This window comes from Hetaerina americana, unplaced genomic scaffold (genome assembly GCF_022747635.1).
Source record: "Hetaerina americana unplaced genomic scaffold, ioHetAmer1.1.p SCAF_14, whole genome shotgun sequence".
Lineage (NCBI taxonomy): Eukaryota > Metazoa > Arthropoda > Insecta > Odonata > Calopterygidae > Hetaerina > Hetaerina americana.
Genome location: NW_027286514.1, coordinates 9,164,542 through 9,180,529, shown reverse-complemented (window position 1 = coordinate 9,180,529; position 15,988 = coordinate 9,164,542). Strand labels below are relative to the sequence as shown.

Sequence of the window (15,988 nt, the reverse complement as noted above, 5' to 3'; positions counted from 1 at the left end):
CAGATAAAAATGTTAATATTTTCAGAGATAACTTAGGTTTGAGCTGAAATGATCACTATCTTATTGTCATAAGACACTGAAAAAGAATAGATAAAGTTAAAACAATAGTTTTTCAAACATTTCCAAAACTTTAACATACTCCATTAACAAATGAGTACATATTTAGTTCACACAGCTGGCTTTACTAAAAATCTGCAACTCTATTTCTTTAAATTCTTTTGATTGATAAAATTTATTTCCTTATATTATGTATTTTTGTTTAATTATTAATTTGTTTCAAGGCTGAACCATATCTTCAAGCTTTTAAAAGGGTTAGTTGAAATAACAGAGGATGCTCTTACAATGAATAAAAAGTTGCACTCACAATAACTCAGTCCGATTACTGAGCATCCACGAGAGAGAGGGCATAATTAAGCAAGTTTGATTCAATTCAGATTTCAATGAAGACTGTGGATTCAATTTGAGATTAAATTCAACGAAGAATTTGTGATTCACTGGTTCCGGGATTAGACCATTATTTCTTTTAATAATTATTCTTCACAAGCTGTGGAATTTTTTAAAAAAGTTATATAAGGTTAGAATAAAACTACAAGGTTAGAATTTGCCTCACTTATATCCCAGTCAAACAAGTGAAACAAAATATTCCTATTATGAATAACTTTATATAAACATTAACATAGCTCTTACCGAACGAGATTTTGATCTCTTCTTTTGTTTCTTGTTTTTCTTAGATTTCTTTGAGCGGGAGTGGTGATGACTGCAAGCCTCCTCCAAATCATGCTGATACTCCTGCACACAACATTCATTACAATTAGATCTTACCATCAAAACCAAAAAACTTACTATTCGTTCATGAAATCAACTAAGTTAATAATTCCCTGGCATTAATGTAATTTCAATTAAACCATTAACAATATACATAGTCATTTCATATCAAGGACGAGAAGGTAAGTACACTCATCTGACAATTACCACCAAAATTTCATGTTGGTTGTTTTATGTATTCATTAAGTTATACATGAGGACCATAAGTAGGTATGGGGGATAACTGGTAGCCCAGAGGGTACAATGCTGGGCTACTGATTGGTGAGCACAAGTCTGATTCCTGGGCATGCCTCAGGGCACCCTCAGCCTGACCAATGCCGTGTGATTTTTCACATTCCGGGACATACTGGGAAATCAAAGGTGGCACAAGGAACTGCCCCCCCTACTCTGATGTGTGAATTTTACACACTGTTGGGCTTAGTATTAGGTGAGCTCTCCTTCCAACTATCAAACCAACCTTGCAGATGACAACTGTGGTATGGTATGGTAAGTATATATTAATTACATTTTTCTGATTCAAAGTTTTGTACCTTAATCTAAATTTGTCTTACAAGCATCCATTCCTTGAAAAAAAGATTTCCCATGGTAATTTTTATGAAAAAGAAATAATTCCACTAATATGTTAATGCTTTCATAGATAAATACAATTTAATAACAACTGAAAGGATTAATCAAAATTATCTCTGTATAAAAAGAAAAACTGTTCCCTTTAAATGACAAGTTGCCCAGATCTAAAATTATAATCAGTCTCTTAAAATATGGTCTGGTTAGCCCTCTTTTTGATGGGAGTGCACGTAAAAATGACCTACTGACGTGTTCTCAAATTGGTTAATTTCAGTGCTTTCAATTTCAGGGTATTTTCAAACAATTCCTTTCACGTCATTTCATTCAATAAAAAACTGAGGCATTGCAATACAATCATATTCATTGAAATCCTTCTCACCAATTCAAATGTCAACTATTATTCTGTAATTCTTGGAGATCCTCAACATTTAATTCTCACCCATGAACTTGAATCTATTCTTCCAGATCCTCATAATAATTGTCCATCCCTAATGATTGGCCAAGGGCTCAAGACTTAATTGTATAATACCCCATGTATTGTACTTAATTGCATTGTATCCCATGCTATCTTGTCAGTGGTTTATGTTCTTCATTACATTAATTATATATATATATATATATATATATATATATATATATATATATATATATATATATATATATATATATATATATGTATTAAAACATAGGGGAACAACGAGTAAACTTATGAAACAAGCACAACCTTTTTTTTCCTAAAATCACATCAAATATTAGGGTGCACTTCTTTCACTGGTTCAGGTTTCTCTGCTATCCCACTTTTCAAGAAGGCATGAGGGAAATTTAATATCAGGCAAACTGGTAGAACAGTTGTGGCCTTCTTTTCTGCAGACCCCTCACTTTTTATTTTCACTATCACAAATACCTCCCTCCATCAAACATTATTATTTCTGTCAACACTAGTATTTTTGCTTTCCTTCATCTCAATACTAGAAAAAGTATTCTAAACAGATGCACAGTATACGTAGATTTAAGCAGCATATACATGGTTGTAGAGTTTTCATTGGCAATACATGGTTTATAAAGTTAGCAAATGTATCCTCAAGATGGGCACCATGATTTCTAAAAGTTGACCCAAAATAAATAATGTAATGTTCCACGGCCAATTTGCAGATGTTTCAGCTAAATTTGTAGGGCTTTAGGCATGATTTCATAACCGTCGATGAAATATGTCTATATCAGTGCATGCGTAAACCAAAGTAACAGCCCAAACAATGAGTTATCAGTTAGGAGTCTGCACAAAAGAAGGCAACAACTGTTCCTTCAGCTGGAAAGATTACAGTCACTATTTCGGGTATTGCAAGGAATAAATCTTCATTGATGATTTGGAAAAGGGTCAAACTATTACAAATGCATACTCTGTATTGCTATTAGAACATTTTAAAATCAATTAATAAGAAAAAGGTTTACATTAGGCCTACAAAATAGTACTTTCGCGTCACGATAATGAATCAGGTAAATGCACCCCTCCTTGGTAGTTGTGTTCACAATATTGTGATGGCATTATGATTCCAACTTATTCTCTCCAGATACAGCTTCCTCAGACTCTCTACTCCCTGTTCTCCAATATGAACAAATGCAGGCCAGAAGGAGATTTCATTCAAACAAGGAGGTGATTACGGAAAAATGGCTGGTTTACAAAGTTGGTAAGTCATACTATTTCGAAGGGATCAACAAATAGGAGCAGTACTGGAAAACATGCATAAGCCTAAAATAAAACTATATAAAATAATAATATTTTATTCCAAACCATTGAGTAGTTTAGTTTTCACTTTTCCAAGGCCTTTTTCAAGTAACCCCATATATCCCACTGGAAACTACATAAGAACTGTTCAATATAGAGTAATATCATACATTTTTAATAGCATAATTTGTTGCACAAAATTTATTTTTGTGCTATATCAATAGCTTAATGGGGATTTGGTAGTCCAGGGGTGAAGTGTTTGACCGGATGGCACGCATTCAATTCCCAGGCACACCTTTCCGAGCACCCTCAGCATTACCCAAGCTGAATGATTTTTCTAACACTAGATCTTCGTGGGAAACCAAAGATGATACAGGGAAAGAATCTGACACCGATACCATGATGTGTGTATTACACATGCTGTCTGGCTTAGTGAAAACCTGGAAACTTTATCAGTCAAGGTGAACTGTACTGATACCTACCAAACCAACCATCAGGTTGGTTACAGTGTTTATGGTTAGCTTAATGTGTGTGGTATAAGTGGTCCTAATTTAACTTTGACATCTTATTTGACTTAATTAACTTGAATCTAACTTTGATACTGACAAGACAAGCTTTGTGCCAATAGCAACCTGAGTCTTATGCAACCTGAAAAATAGGTAGCCCACAGAAAAAAAGGAGGCAACATGCTATGAGCATTAGTCTGAAAATTTGCTTTTGCCGGTACATTTTATCAGTCAAGGTCTACGTAATGCCACAGGAGACTTGTGGAAAGTCTATTCTTCCCAATATCACAGCCAGAAGCTGGTTTAAAATGCTCAATTAGGGGAGACAATTTCTAATGAAGGTGAACCCAGAGCTTCAGTTACTGCTCTTACCAAGTTAAAGACTAATGCTGTTGCTGCCATGGTGAGAAAAGTTTGTCAGTTAAATTGTGAGCACTATCAGACAATGAAAATTCCACATGAGATGGGTTTTTGCAACATTAGCATACATAAACAGCAAGACCTTTAAGAGCAGGTTTTTTTACAGCTGACATTAAATGTAGGTGAGGAGTTGCTTTCAACATTTATAACTGCAGATGAAACTCCCATCATTTTGATCCTGAGAGCAAACACAAACGTCCATGTGGAAATCTCCAGCATCACCAACGCCAAAAAAGGCCAAGTTGAGGCTTTGGCTATGACAGCAATGGCCATGGATTTGTGTACAGGTATGTCATACCAGAACATACAATTGTAAATTAAGCAAACTATATGGATGTAGTGATGCACAGTAGTTTGTCCAAGATCATATCAATCACAAAAGGCCACATTTCAAAGCAACAGGAAGCATAATGGACCATAATAATGCACAGCCACACATTGCTAATGTTGTTGCCGAATATCTTGTGAAAATCAACGAAAAGTGTCTGACTCATCCCTCCTTTCTGTCCAGACCTAGTCCAGTGTGGCTTCTCCTAGTTCCCCAAAATAATGAAACATCTTTGTGGAAAGCTTCTCTCTTCATCCAAAGCACAGGTAGAACTGAACTTTTTTCTACTTGCAATTTCCACTGCTAATGCAATACTAAAGTCAAATCAATGAAACTAGCACCACATTTACTTCTGCACATTATACTAATAATAAGACAAAGTTTTTGCAAAATAAATTATGCATATGAAAAAGTATGATAACTATTTATTGAACAGCTCTTTTTTAATGAAAACTTTCATCCACTAGAGAGAACTTCCATCGACACTATAATCTCCATTTCCATACTAACTAAGGTGATTCCATGAAGTGTAAGTTACCACCATTAATCAAATTCGTATATGATTAAGATATTATATCACCAATAATTGAATTAGTGGATGATTAAGATATCATTCATTAACAATTAAATTGTAGTTTTTATAAAAATATTTTTAAAGCCAAATTTAAAAAATTATTACTCAAGAAAGTACTAGTCACTTTTAATGTTCACATACCACCCAGAAAAACATGTGGGGGAATTTTTACAAGCTCAAAATTAATAACATGAAGTGATTCGAAGCTGGGGTATATAAGGTGTTTTTACTTATACTCAATCATCCATCTCAATTTGAGTAATGATTATTTGTAAATGAAATTTCAACTATTCCAACTTTTCTGATTGGTGTTATCTAACCTCCAAAGAAAAGCTCCATTATAAAGATAAGTATCATTTTTCACAAAATTAAGTGAAACAGCCTAATGTGTGCATCATATGCAAGATGTAACCGGGGATACATATTAAGGATTTATCAGGGTGTTCTATAAAACTTCAAATAGTCTTGATATCAAATTTAATCAAGAAGCTCATGAATTTGGAAAATTTTCATTACAATTATGGATGATTTCATGCAGCAAGTCAGCACACATTATCAATCTAAATTGAAATTCCTACCTTGAACAAGCGCACACGTTCAGATTCCAAAGTAATGAAGTCAAATGCAGCCTCATTCTCCAACTTCATCCGTACTAATTCCCAAGGAGTTTGATAGTCAACATCATGGCTTTTGAGCAGTGATTTGAAACAAGATTCCATCTTCCTTTGTCTTCTCGCCTCTTCTTTCAGCCTTTCCTTCTCACGAGCCTCAGCCTGACAGAAAGGGAGCAATGTAGTACATATCACTCATAGGGGTTTTAACAACAACCTGTAGTCAAAATCAATTTGAAGTAGCAGAAGTCATTTCTTAAAGGTGAATCAATCATAATATATTACAATGATCAGGGTATAGAGTACCATACACAACAGGCAACTGTCTTGTTCATATCTTGACTAGCAATGTTCAGATAGCAATGTGGTAAAAGTCATTATCCATTATGCATGTTGTAAGAGCATAAATAAGACAAAGAGTAACTAAACAAAGAATCAAATATTAACAAAGGGAATGGGTGGCCAACTTAATTTGAAAAAAAATGTTTCTAAGGTTGGAGTTTCATGGCATATATGTTCACGCAGTACTTCTGTGCTTAGTGATAATTAAATGTTTTAATTGAAGACTGATATTCTCACTGGTGATCAACTTTATGAATCCTAATACAATATTACAACTTAAAGTAGTAAAATACTCCAAAGCATTTAATGCACATCACAAAATATATTGGAAGGGAACATTGGACAAATAGTAATACTGGAAGTTGATTAAATGTGAGCGCGGTTAGACACAGTTCATATGTAAAAGTAATAGGAATGTTATTGGCAGGTAATGAATAACTGACCGTAGCACTTTTCCGCTTGATAAAATTTTATTTTACGACCGGGTTTCGATGTATTACATCATCGTCAGGTTTGCCTAACATCATCAACCTGATTATTATGTAATATATCGAAACCCGGTTGTAAAATAAAATTTTATCACGTGGTAAAGTGCTACGATCAGTTATTCATAATGTTTGACTTCCACCACATCACGCCTGAAGCTACTAAATTTGTTATTATTGGCAGGTGCTTTGTTTTTTTAATCAAAGAATACAGTGGCATCAAAAAAATACTAATTGACGATATCAAAGATATGAAGCCTTAGGTAGAGGATTTGCAAATCTTAGAAATTATATTTCTTTAAATGGGTGAAGAAATTGTGACATTACAAAATGGCTAATACCACTAATCTGGAGTGTAAATATTTCTACAAAATTAGTCACAGTTTACTAAAAATTGTTTTTTTACACTTTTTGAGACAACACTGCACTTGACTTACTACACTCTAAATTTCAGGGAATGGCCTACCTTGTCCTTTGAAACATTCATTTTAATAGTATTCAATCAAGAATTCCCACTAAAATTAATTAAGCTTAGGATTTGAGGATTCATTGATTTCAAACCCCTTGTATTCTTCAAGAGTGAAATTATAATACAGGAGTATATCTTCATCACGGTAATGACTTTATGTATTTGTCTTCCTTTTGACAACACCTATAGGGTAAGTGTCGTCGCTCTTTGACGAATAAAGATTTTTATTACTATTAATACATTAATTTGGTTTTTCTCTTAGACTTCAGGAGTCTATTTATTCTCCATGAGAAAAAAAAGCAAAGTTCACAGCTGAAGAATAAGTTGATAAAAATTAGGAAGAAGCAACTTCTATTTATAGTATTGAAGTAACCTTTGCATCATTGGTAAACCATGTATCTTAATATTCACTATATCCCTGAAAATCAGTAAATAATAATGATCATCTCAACAAAACATAATCACATTCTCTTTCAATTGAACCCCTTACTGTCATGCATGTAGTACTTACATATACTTATATAGCTTACACCTAAAATATACTTATTACTGTATTTTAATTTATTTAGCCAAACTAGCTTAAAATACTTAAGTAATAATACCAGTGTATCTTTTCAGTAACTTTTTATTCAGTACAACTAGTTTCTATGGATCAGTGTCATCCTCAGCTCTTTCAACGCTGATGTGTGTAAACTAGTCGTACCAAATATGCACCGAAACATTTCGTGGAAACATATGTTGGTATTTTTACTTCAGTGATAATGGATTTCCACCAAGTTTAGCCTCAAAACATCAAACAGCTTAAAATGTTATGAACATATCACTAGTTAACAGCAAATTCAATAATTGAAATGCACCTGTATCTTTTCAGTAACTTTTTATTCAGTACAACTAGTTTCTATGGATCAGTGTCATCCTCAGCTCTTTCAACGCTGATGTGTGTAAACTAGTCGTACCAAATATGCACCGAAACATTTCGTGGAAACATATGTTGTATTTTTACTTCAGTGATAATGGATTTCCACCAAGTTTAGCCTCAAAACATCAAACAGCTTAAAATGTTATGAACATATCACTAGTTAACAGCAAATTCAATAATTGAAATGCACGCAATATTTCCTTTCAATGCCACTCATTTAATTGACTTTATTACAACATAAAACGATCATGCGGTGAAATATTTTTTCATTCATTAGTTTGAATTAGTTAAAATTTCATCATAAATTGCCAATAAGTATACTGAACACTATAGTTTTATATAATGAGAGTCCATAAAATTTGACAAAATAACTCTGAATCTCAATCAGTTGAGTATAGAAAACTTCACAGTACCATGGAAAGCAATACTAACTTACTACATCAATACCATCATTCCAAAAATGGGAAGAGCAGAATGTGGGCACTATTAAGCATTACTTCACATACAGCCAAGGCAGTGCTTAGGATCATCAACTAAAGGATGAAGTATAGAGTAAGTGCTTGCTAAGGAGAAGATTCATTTAGCTTTAGAAAGGAGATGAGTACGTGTGATGCCATAGCAGTAATGAGGTCACTAGTACGAAGGAACATAGAGAGTACAGCCAGGTTGTTATTGTATGCTCCAGGGAATTTATTAAAGGTATTTGACAGAGTAAACTGGCCACAATTAATAAACATTTCACAGAAGAAAGGAGTAGATTGGAGGGATAGATGACTTGTCTAAAACATGTCCAGATTCTGGATGCAGTCTAAAACAAATAAATGTTTTAGACTGCACCAGTGTGGATAGTGAATGTAGGCTTGGGATGTCCAACACTAGGAAGGGGAGTAAGACAGGGCAGTCCATTATTGCTTATTTTCAATATGGATGTGAAGGAAATTGCAAGGCAGCCTTGAGAAGGACTAGAAGCAAGAGTGAAAGTAGGTGGGGAACAAATAAAATATGTTAGATTTGTGTATGATTAATCATTAGTTTAAAGATCAGCCAAATGGTTGAAATCAATGCTTAGTACAATATAAAAAGTGAAGTGAGTCAGTGTATTAGGAATGGGCTGAGAATTAATCATAAAAAAGAAGGTAATGTGATGTTCAAGCAATAGGAAGGCTAAGATAAACAAAGTTGGGGCCATGAGCTACAACAGGTGGATTATTATTCCTATTTTGAAAAGTTTCAGAGGGTGGGTAAAGAAATAAGGACATTAATATTAAAACTTTTACGTAAAATTGGCTTTTCTTGGCAATGGAAGGTTCTTAAATGCACATGTGGAGAAGAATGGAAAAGGGAACGGGAGGGTATGGTGGCTAACGTACAGGCTTTCCACCGAGGGGGCCTGGGTTCAAATCCTGGGGACAACAAATATTTTTCAGTGAGATCCTGATCCCCACTTGAGGTACTTTGAGTGAGCATGACGTCCATCGAATGGGACAATAAACTGCGGACCCTTTGGTGCCTTTCGACAGAGTAGGCTAATGCTGACAACAGATTTCTCTCCACCCTTCTTCCTTTCCCATCCAATTCTAATGGCACTAATGACCTTAGCTATCGGTCACCTCCCATAAAAACTACTACAAGAATGGAAAAATTAAATTGACAGAGAGAAAATCAAACAAAGAAGTTCTAGTCATGGCACGGAAAGGGAGAAGGTTGTCAGCAGAAATTTTAAGAAGGCAAGATGAGTGGATGCCAGAGACACTTGAGTGACAATGGGATACTAAAATCAGTAACAGAGAGGTGAATTTTGGAAAAGCAAGGTAAAGGAAAGATAAAAAAGGCATTTTGGATGGAATCGGGGGAAATATAATATGCAATTCATTAATTATACAATTTATTGTAACACGTAGTGTGGAGTCTAAGGATATACTGAGCTGTGTTAGTGAGAGCTTAGAAGTACAATAAAGCACACAGCTACTTTTCCCTTTTTGGGATGGTATCTCAAATGTCTCTTTGCCAAATGCCTCCCTAAAAATGAGCTCATAAAGACTATCTTTTCCTGTTTTCCTAAACTCTTGAGTAGATGTGCCAGTAGGTCACCTATACCTTCTTCAACTCAGATTTCCTTTAATGCCTTTTCTAATTCACAGCCAGATATTCCTGGTCCTAACCTATCCTTATCAACATCATATTCCTTTTTTATATCCAACTTACTGGCTTATTATCTCTACCAGATTTTCTCTACCTCTTTGCATTCCTTCACTCTACGAGAATCTCCTCTGCTCTGTTAATATTTTACCCACCATAATGCTAATAGTGCTTCCAGGATTTCTTTTCTTAGGGCCAGACAGTTCCTTCACCTTCCTGCATACCATACTTATTTTACCCTGTCTCTGTAAACTCTTAATACCCTTGCATTGCTTTTTGCACCACAATTCTGTTGTCCTATTAGTTTCTTGCATCTGTTCATTGATTATATCTTCATTCTTTCTCCTCCCTAATTCTGTGTTCATGTTCTTCTATTTCCTTTCCACACAATATTTCTAATGATGTCATCTGTGACCTATGGCTTCCTATCTCTTCTCCTAATTATTGCTCCTAATGTTTCTTTTACATTTGTTTCTATATCCCTTATTACTATTTTCCAATACTTCTCCTACTATACTTTTCATCCCTCAGATTTGTTTCAAATACCTTAATCCTTTCTTTTCACCTAAGTCAAGCACTCTACATTACTTTTTCTTATACTCTTTCCCTTAATCATTCTCTTAAATTAAGTATTAAACGTCATGAGTACTAAATTGTGACCTCAAAAATATACTCCTTGAAACTGTGTGATGGGATCAAACTATTCCTAAATCTATCCCAGACAATAATATAATCTAACTAATATCTCCCTGCATCTCCTGGCATTTTCCATGTGTACCTATGACTGCTGCGGTGACTTAAACCAGGTATTAGTTATAATTAACCTATTTCTCCTACAAATCTCTCAGTTTCTCCCAAAAGTCATTTATTCCTCTAAGTCTTTAATTTGTATGCTAAGTATATATTTACTAAAATAAATAAACTGATACACAGACATTCCCTTTAGGTCCTACATTTTATGAAATTATCTTAATAGACTCCTTTACAACAAGGAATCTCATAAGTGAAAATATATTATGTTATTCTACGAATGTGAAGCATTCTTCAATGGAAGTGAATGGATTCCGTGACAGTTTTGGTAGACTCTCCATTTACATTGCCCCATCAAATTTCCATTCAATTCACATTTAAGTTCATTTTATCATGGCATATTTTCCAAAGATTAATTGCTTACTAATGGAGAGTTGTGGGGAAGGTAAAAAGAGACAATCACTGTTACTTATAACATAATGGTAAAAGTAGGCTCACTGCGCTAAATGAATATACAAGAGCTGCCCAGAATGTATGGCCTGTTGTCCTGTATTGAGCACTTGTGATGCGAGTAGCCGCCATTCAATCTAAAAACCCTTCAGCTGACTGTCTGCTCACTCTATACGAACTTTCACAATGCTCTTATTTTTTTATTCCTGTACACATTTATTAATATTTAAGAAAATTGAAAATACGGCCACCAGTGAAGTTAGGGCTGTGATCAGATTTCTCAACACATCAAATGTGCAACCATATGATTTTGACCTTCACTTGCACCTGATGATATAACACTTCAACTAGAGGAGGGAGAACATCCATAGTGACAAACATTCAGGGCAGCCGTCTGTCGTTAGAGACAACTGCTGAGTTTACGAACTCAGCAGTCGATCAGTGCATTGCACTTGATGAAACCAGGGAAAAGACTTGGCTTCTTCAGACTTTCATTCATTTACAAAACTAAAGGACTTTTTGGCAGGAATGAAATTTCAAAATGATAAAGACCTAAAATAAGAGGCGACTATTTTGCTGAAGGACTTATGGCAGAGGAATATGAAGCTGGCATGCAAATTCATCACACATGATCAATTTATTAATTTGCATAGTGACTATGTAGAGAAGTTTAAGGTTTTTAGTTGACACACAAAATGTTTTTCAAGAAAACATGAATTTGTTATTTATTTAATTCCAAAATAGGTACTACTTTCCAGATAGCCCACACGAAATACAGTTGCAAGAGTATAAGTGTTATAATAGAAAGCAAGGCTGCTTGAAGGGAGGGGTAAGTGAACTTGTAGTGCTTGCTTGCAATGTGTAATGTTAAAGAAGTATGTTCACAGCTTCCTAATATATCACTGGAGATTTTACACTGGGATATTTGTCTAATACCCACAATACAATGAAGAAATAAATAAACATACTCGATTATTATAATAATAATAATAAAAGCATGAGGTGCGTGAGTAAACCCTAACATGTAGCAGTATGGCAATCCAATAACTGAAATCCTGTCCGATTTTATCTCTTCAAAATTCTTACTGACTATAAGATGACCTCATCTCTTGAAAGATGATGCTGAACCATTGAATACCAAAATAAAAGTTTATGCTTTCACAATTATAAACCACACCATCCATAAACTTTTAAAATTGAAAGTAAGATTGTTGATAAAAACTCTCTCCAATGTTTCTCACAAGTATATATACTTAGACACTTTCTGTAACACATTAATGTCTACATTAAACAGACGTACCTTTTCTAAGAGAGCATTATATGTTAATTTAACATTCCCAGCATCAAGAGTAGCTGAACGGCGATCTTCACAAACAACAGTAGCAAATTCCTCAAATGTAGTGTTGACCTGAAACAGTTCACCATGACCATAATTTTCAAGTCTCAGGATGCATATACAAGAAAAAAATACAGACACCTAGATAATATAATAATGCATCATTACCTGCACATCAAAACCTTTCTCTTTTAAAATTTCCTTGATAATCTTTTTCTCATCATGGAATCGGGACTTGAGATCTTCAACATAAAATTTAAACAAGTCTAAAGGTGTTGAACCTAAACAAAGAGAAATGCAACACTTGATTAAGAACACTGAAATAATCAACCTTCCACAAACATAACAATCTATAATAGGATTCTTCAAACCCTTTCCTGATGCATCTTGCCTAACGATAATGGCACATCAATGAATTAACTTTTGAAAAATTAACATTTTCACCATCTCAGAATAAAGAAATTGTTGTTTAGTTAATTAATTCAGCCCTTATGTTATTACAGATTGAAAAATACAATCATCCTTCTAATAAATGAAAAAGAAAAACTTTGTTCCAATCCACCACTTTATTTCAGGTACAACTAGTTTCGACGCTACGGCGTCATCCTCAGGTACAAAGTTTAAAGTCACAATTATTGTATACTACCTTGATCAAAAATTTCCCGGAATTTATTCAGAAAATTAAAAATACAAGTTTATTCATCTAAATCTATATTGTCCCCTTCAAAGTAATCCCCATCGACTGCAACACACTTATGCCAGCGCTTGATCCAATCCTCGAAACATTTTTTATATTCGGTTTTCGGTATGTCCATCAGTGCTTCCTGCGATTTTTCCATTACTTCCTCTCGGCTGCTAAAACGCGTTCCCCGTAATGGTTTTCAGAAGTGGTCGTGAGTCAATCGAAGATGATGAACGCAGTGGCAGACCATCGACATTGAAAGTCGGTGAAAAAATTGATAAAGTAAAAGAAATGTTCCGCTCGTGCCACTGGTAAACGACCGTTTTTTTTAGAGAATCGTTGCCGAAACACTTTTCCAACATTTCCAACGTCCGTGCGCCACTAAATCCGTTTTTTACGCAAAATTTAATACAAGTTCGTTGTTGTAAATTTAAATCAATTTCTGCAATTGTAAAAAATCGCCAACACACACAGAGATAGATGTACTCTTGGCTACGTAACTTTTGCAAATGTCAAGTTATGACACTAAGATTTAAAGGGAATATCAACAACAGATGTACCAATTTAACAAAAAAAACAGAACTCAAATCGGAACGATGGGAGCGCCACACGGTGGTTATTCCGGGAACTTTTTGATCAAGGTAGTATATATATTGAAATGTAATGAAATAATTGACTTTGTAATTCCACACACTTTGAAGTGTGTGGAATTACAAAGTCAATTATTTCATTACATTTCAATATGTTATGCAAATTCCACAAAGTTACGCCCGAGACAACAAATTGTATATATACCCTCTTCAAGAAAGGGTGGGGGAGTTGTGGGAAGAGGGGGCGGGGAGGGGAGTACGGGGGTAGGTACGAAGGAATGTGGGAGAGGGTAGGAAAAACCAGGAAAAGCGTTAGTGAGCGGGGGGGATTGGAAGGTAGGTTAAGAAAGGGGTGTAACTTTCTTTCTTAACCCACCTTCCAATCCCCCCCGCTCACTAACGCTTTTCCTGGTTTTTCCTACCCTCTCCCACATTCCTTCGTACCTACCCCCGTACTCCCCTGCCCGCCCCCTCTTCCCACAACTCCCCCACCCTTTCTTGAAGAGGGTATATATACAATGATTGTGACTTTAAACTTTGTACCTGAGGATGACGCCGTAGCGTCGAAACTAGTCGTACCTGAAATAAAGTGGTGCATTGGAACAAAGTTTTTCTTTTTCATTTATTAAAATGAACTTCCACAAAGTTGAGGCTGAAACTATTGAGATAATCATCCTTCTAATTCTACTTCTGGGTTCAAAGTCTAAAATACAAGAATTAAGTAAGTGAAATCACCATGCGTGATCAGTTTATTACACTTATTAAATTATTAAAATAATAAGATACAGATGAGGTTCTGGGACTAAAATATTGGGAACAGATGACTTGGCCTATCTGATGACAGGCTAGTGGCTACTATAATACCATGTAAATGAAGATGACCAATTATCACTATTAATACAGCCAGTATGGACGATTCACACATGAACCTTGCACACATGCCTCCCAGGGACAGAAGGCTCATAATGTGAATCAGGCATCATACACACATGGAAATCATACAAGTAATTTATCAGTATTAAAAGTAAAATAATGATACCAATCATCTGTCTAACATAAAACTAAGCAAATGAATCTGGCAAGTTCAATTCATTACTGCATGTCTAAGAAACAAGCAGTAGCTGCCTTGAGTACTTGCAAAAAAAATGAACTTGAAAGACTAACTCCTGCCATGGCTCAGAGAATGATGGACTATTAACTGCTGGCCTAAATCCATAAAATGAGTGCACATGATGTTTTCATAGTTTTTTTTGTTTGCCTTCATTTCGTGACATTCTTGCTTCCATTGAAATGCGACAAGTACCTAAGTTATGTAAACTATTTGAAGTGATATGGATTTTTGAAGAATAAGTTTATATATTGTTATGATTTTAGCCTTTGGAGTACTCCAAAAAGAAAAGCACAACTCCTCTGGACCAGCGACCTTCAGTGTGGAGTATTTATAATGTTTTCTCTGGGTTTTCCCCAATTTTTATCAGGTAAAATCTATTCCTGAATTCTACACAGGCAAACCACAAGTTCCGAATTGATGCATACATGATGACAGCACCCACAGGGACGAGAGCATGAATTCAATAGGAGGGTGGTCCCAGATGTACCCAGCCTGACCTAGGGATGGCGGTAGTTGTTTGAAAAATATCACTGTATTAGAAAGTAGGCAATCTATAAAGCATATGTTTCAAGTTTGAAGATGCTACATTGTTTAGTATTTGTTTTGCAGCCATCAACAGTGAACATTTTCAGTGAATTTGTGAAAATGGAGAAAATTGGTCATTTTTATGTGATACAATACTTTTATTTGAAAGGCCTCAGCCCAGCCAATATAAAAGCTAAATTGGATTTACTCTGGTTGAGTCTGTTCCTTTGTTTACAATAATAAAATATTGGGTAGCATAGTTTAAACAAGGCCATATGAGCTATCAAGACGAGCATCGCATTGGTCAACCAAATAAGGTGTAGACTCCAGAAATGGTGTAGAAAATCCACGAAGTGAAACTGGATCATGGTCGAATGAAAGTGCGCCAGCTAGGCTAGCATAATAGGCATTTCAAAGAGTGTGGTACATCATATATTAACCGAAACTTCAGTCATGAGAAAGCTGTGTGCAATATGGGTGCCGCGTTTTCTCACACTCGAGGAAAACCAGTGTCATGAAGATGTTTCATTTGAGTGTTTAGCAAAGATTCACAGTAACAAAGCAGAATATTTGCGCCATTTCATAACCATGGATGAAAAATGGGTCCATTTATTCACCCCTGAGACAAAAGATCCATCA

The 15,988-nt window shown here is 35.1% G+C and overlaps 1 protein-coding gene across 1 annotated transcript in view; it reads right to left on the bottom strand.

Annotated features, from left to right (window-relative positions):
* Prp40 (pre-mRNA processing factor 40) overlaps window positions 1-15,988 on the bottom strand; it is a 68,644-nt gene that overhangs the window by 19,479 nt on the left and 33,177 nt on the right. The window contains exons 12-15 of the mRNA XM_071583480.1: window positions 12,610-12,722; window positions 12,406-12,513; window positions 5,519-5,713; window positions 688-789 (exon numbers count right to left, since the gene is read on the bottom strand). Coding sequence (XP_071439581.1) covers window positions 688-789; window positions 5,519-5,713; window positions 12,406-12,513; window positions 12,610-12,722 — 518 coding nt within the window. The remainder of the gene's footprint in view (window positions 1-687; window positions 790-5,518; window positions 5,714-12,405; window positions 12,514-12,609; window positions 12,723-15,988) is intronic.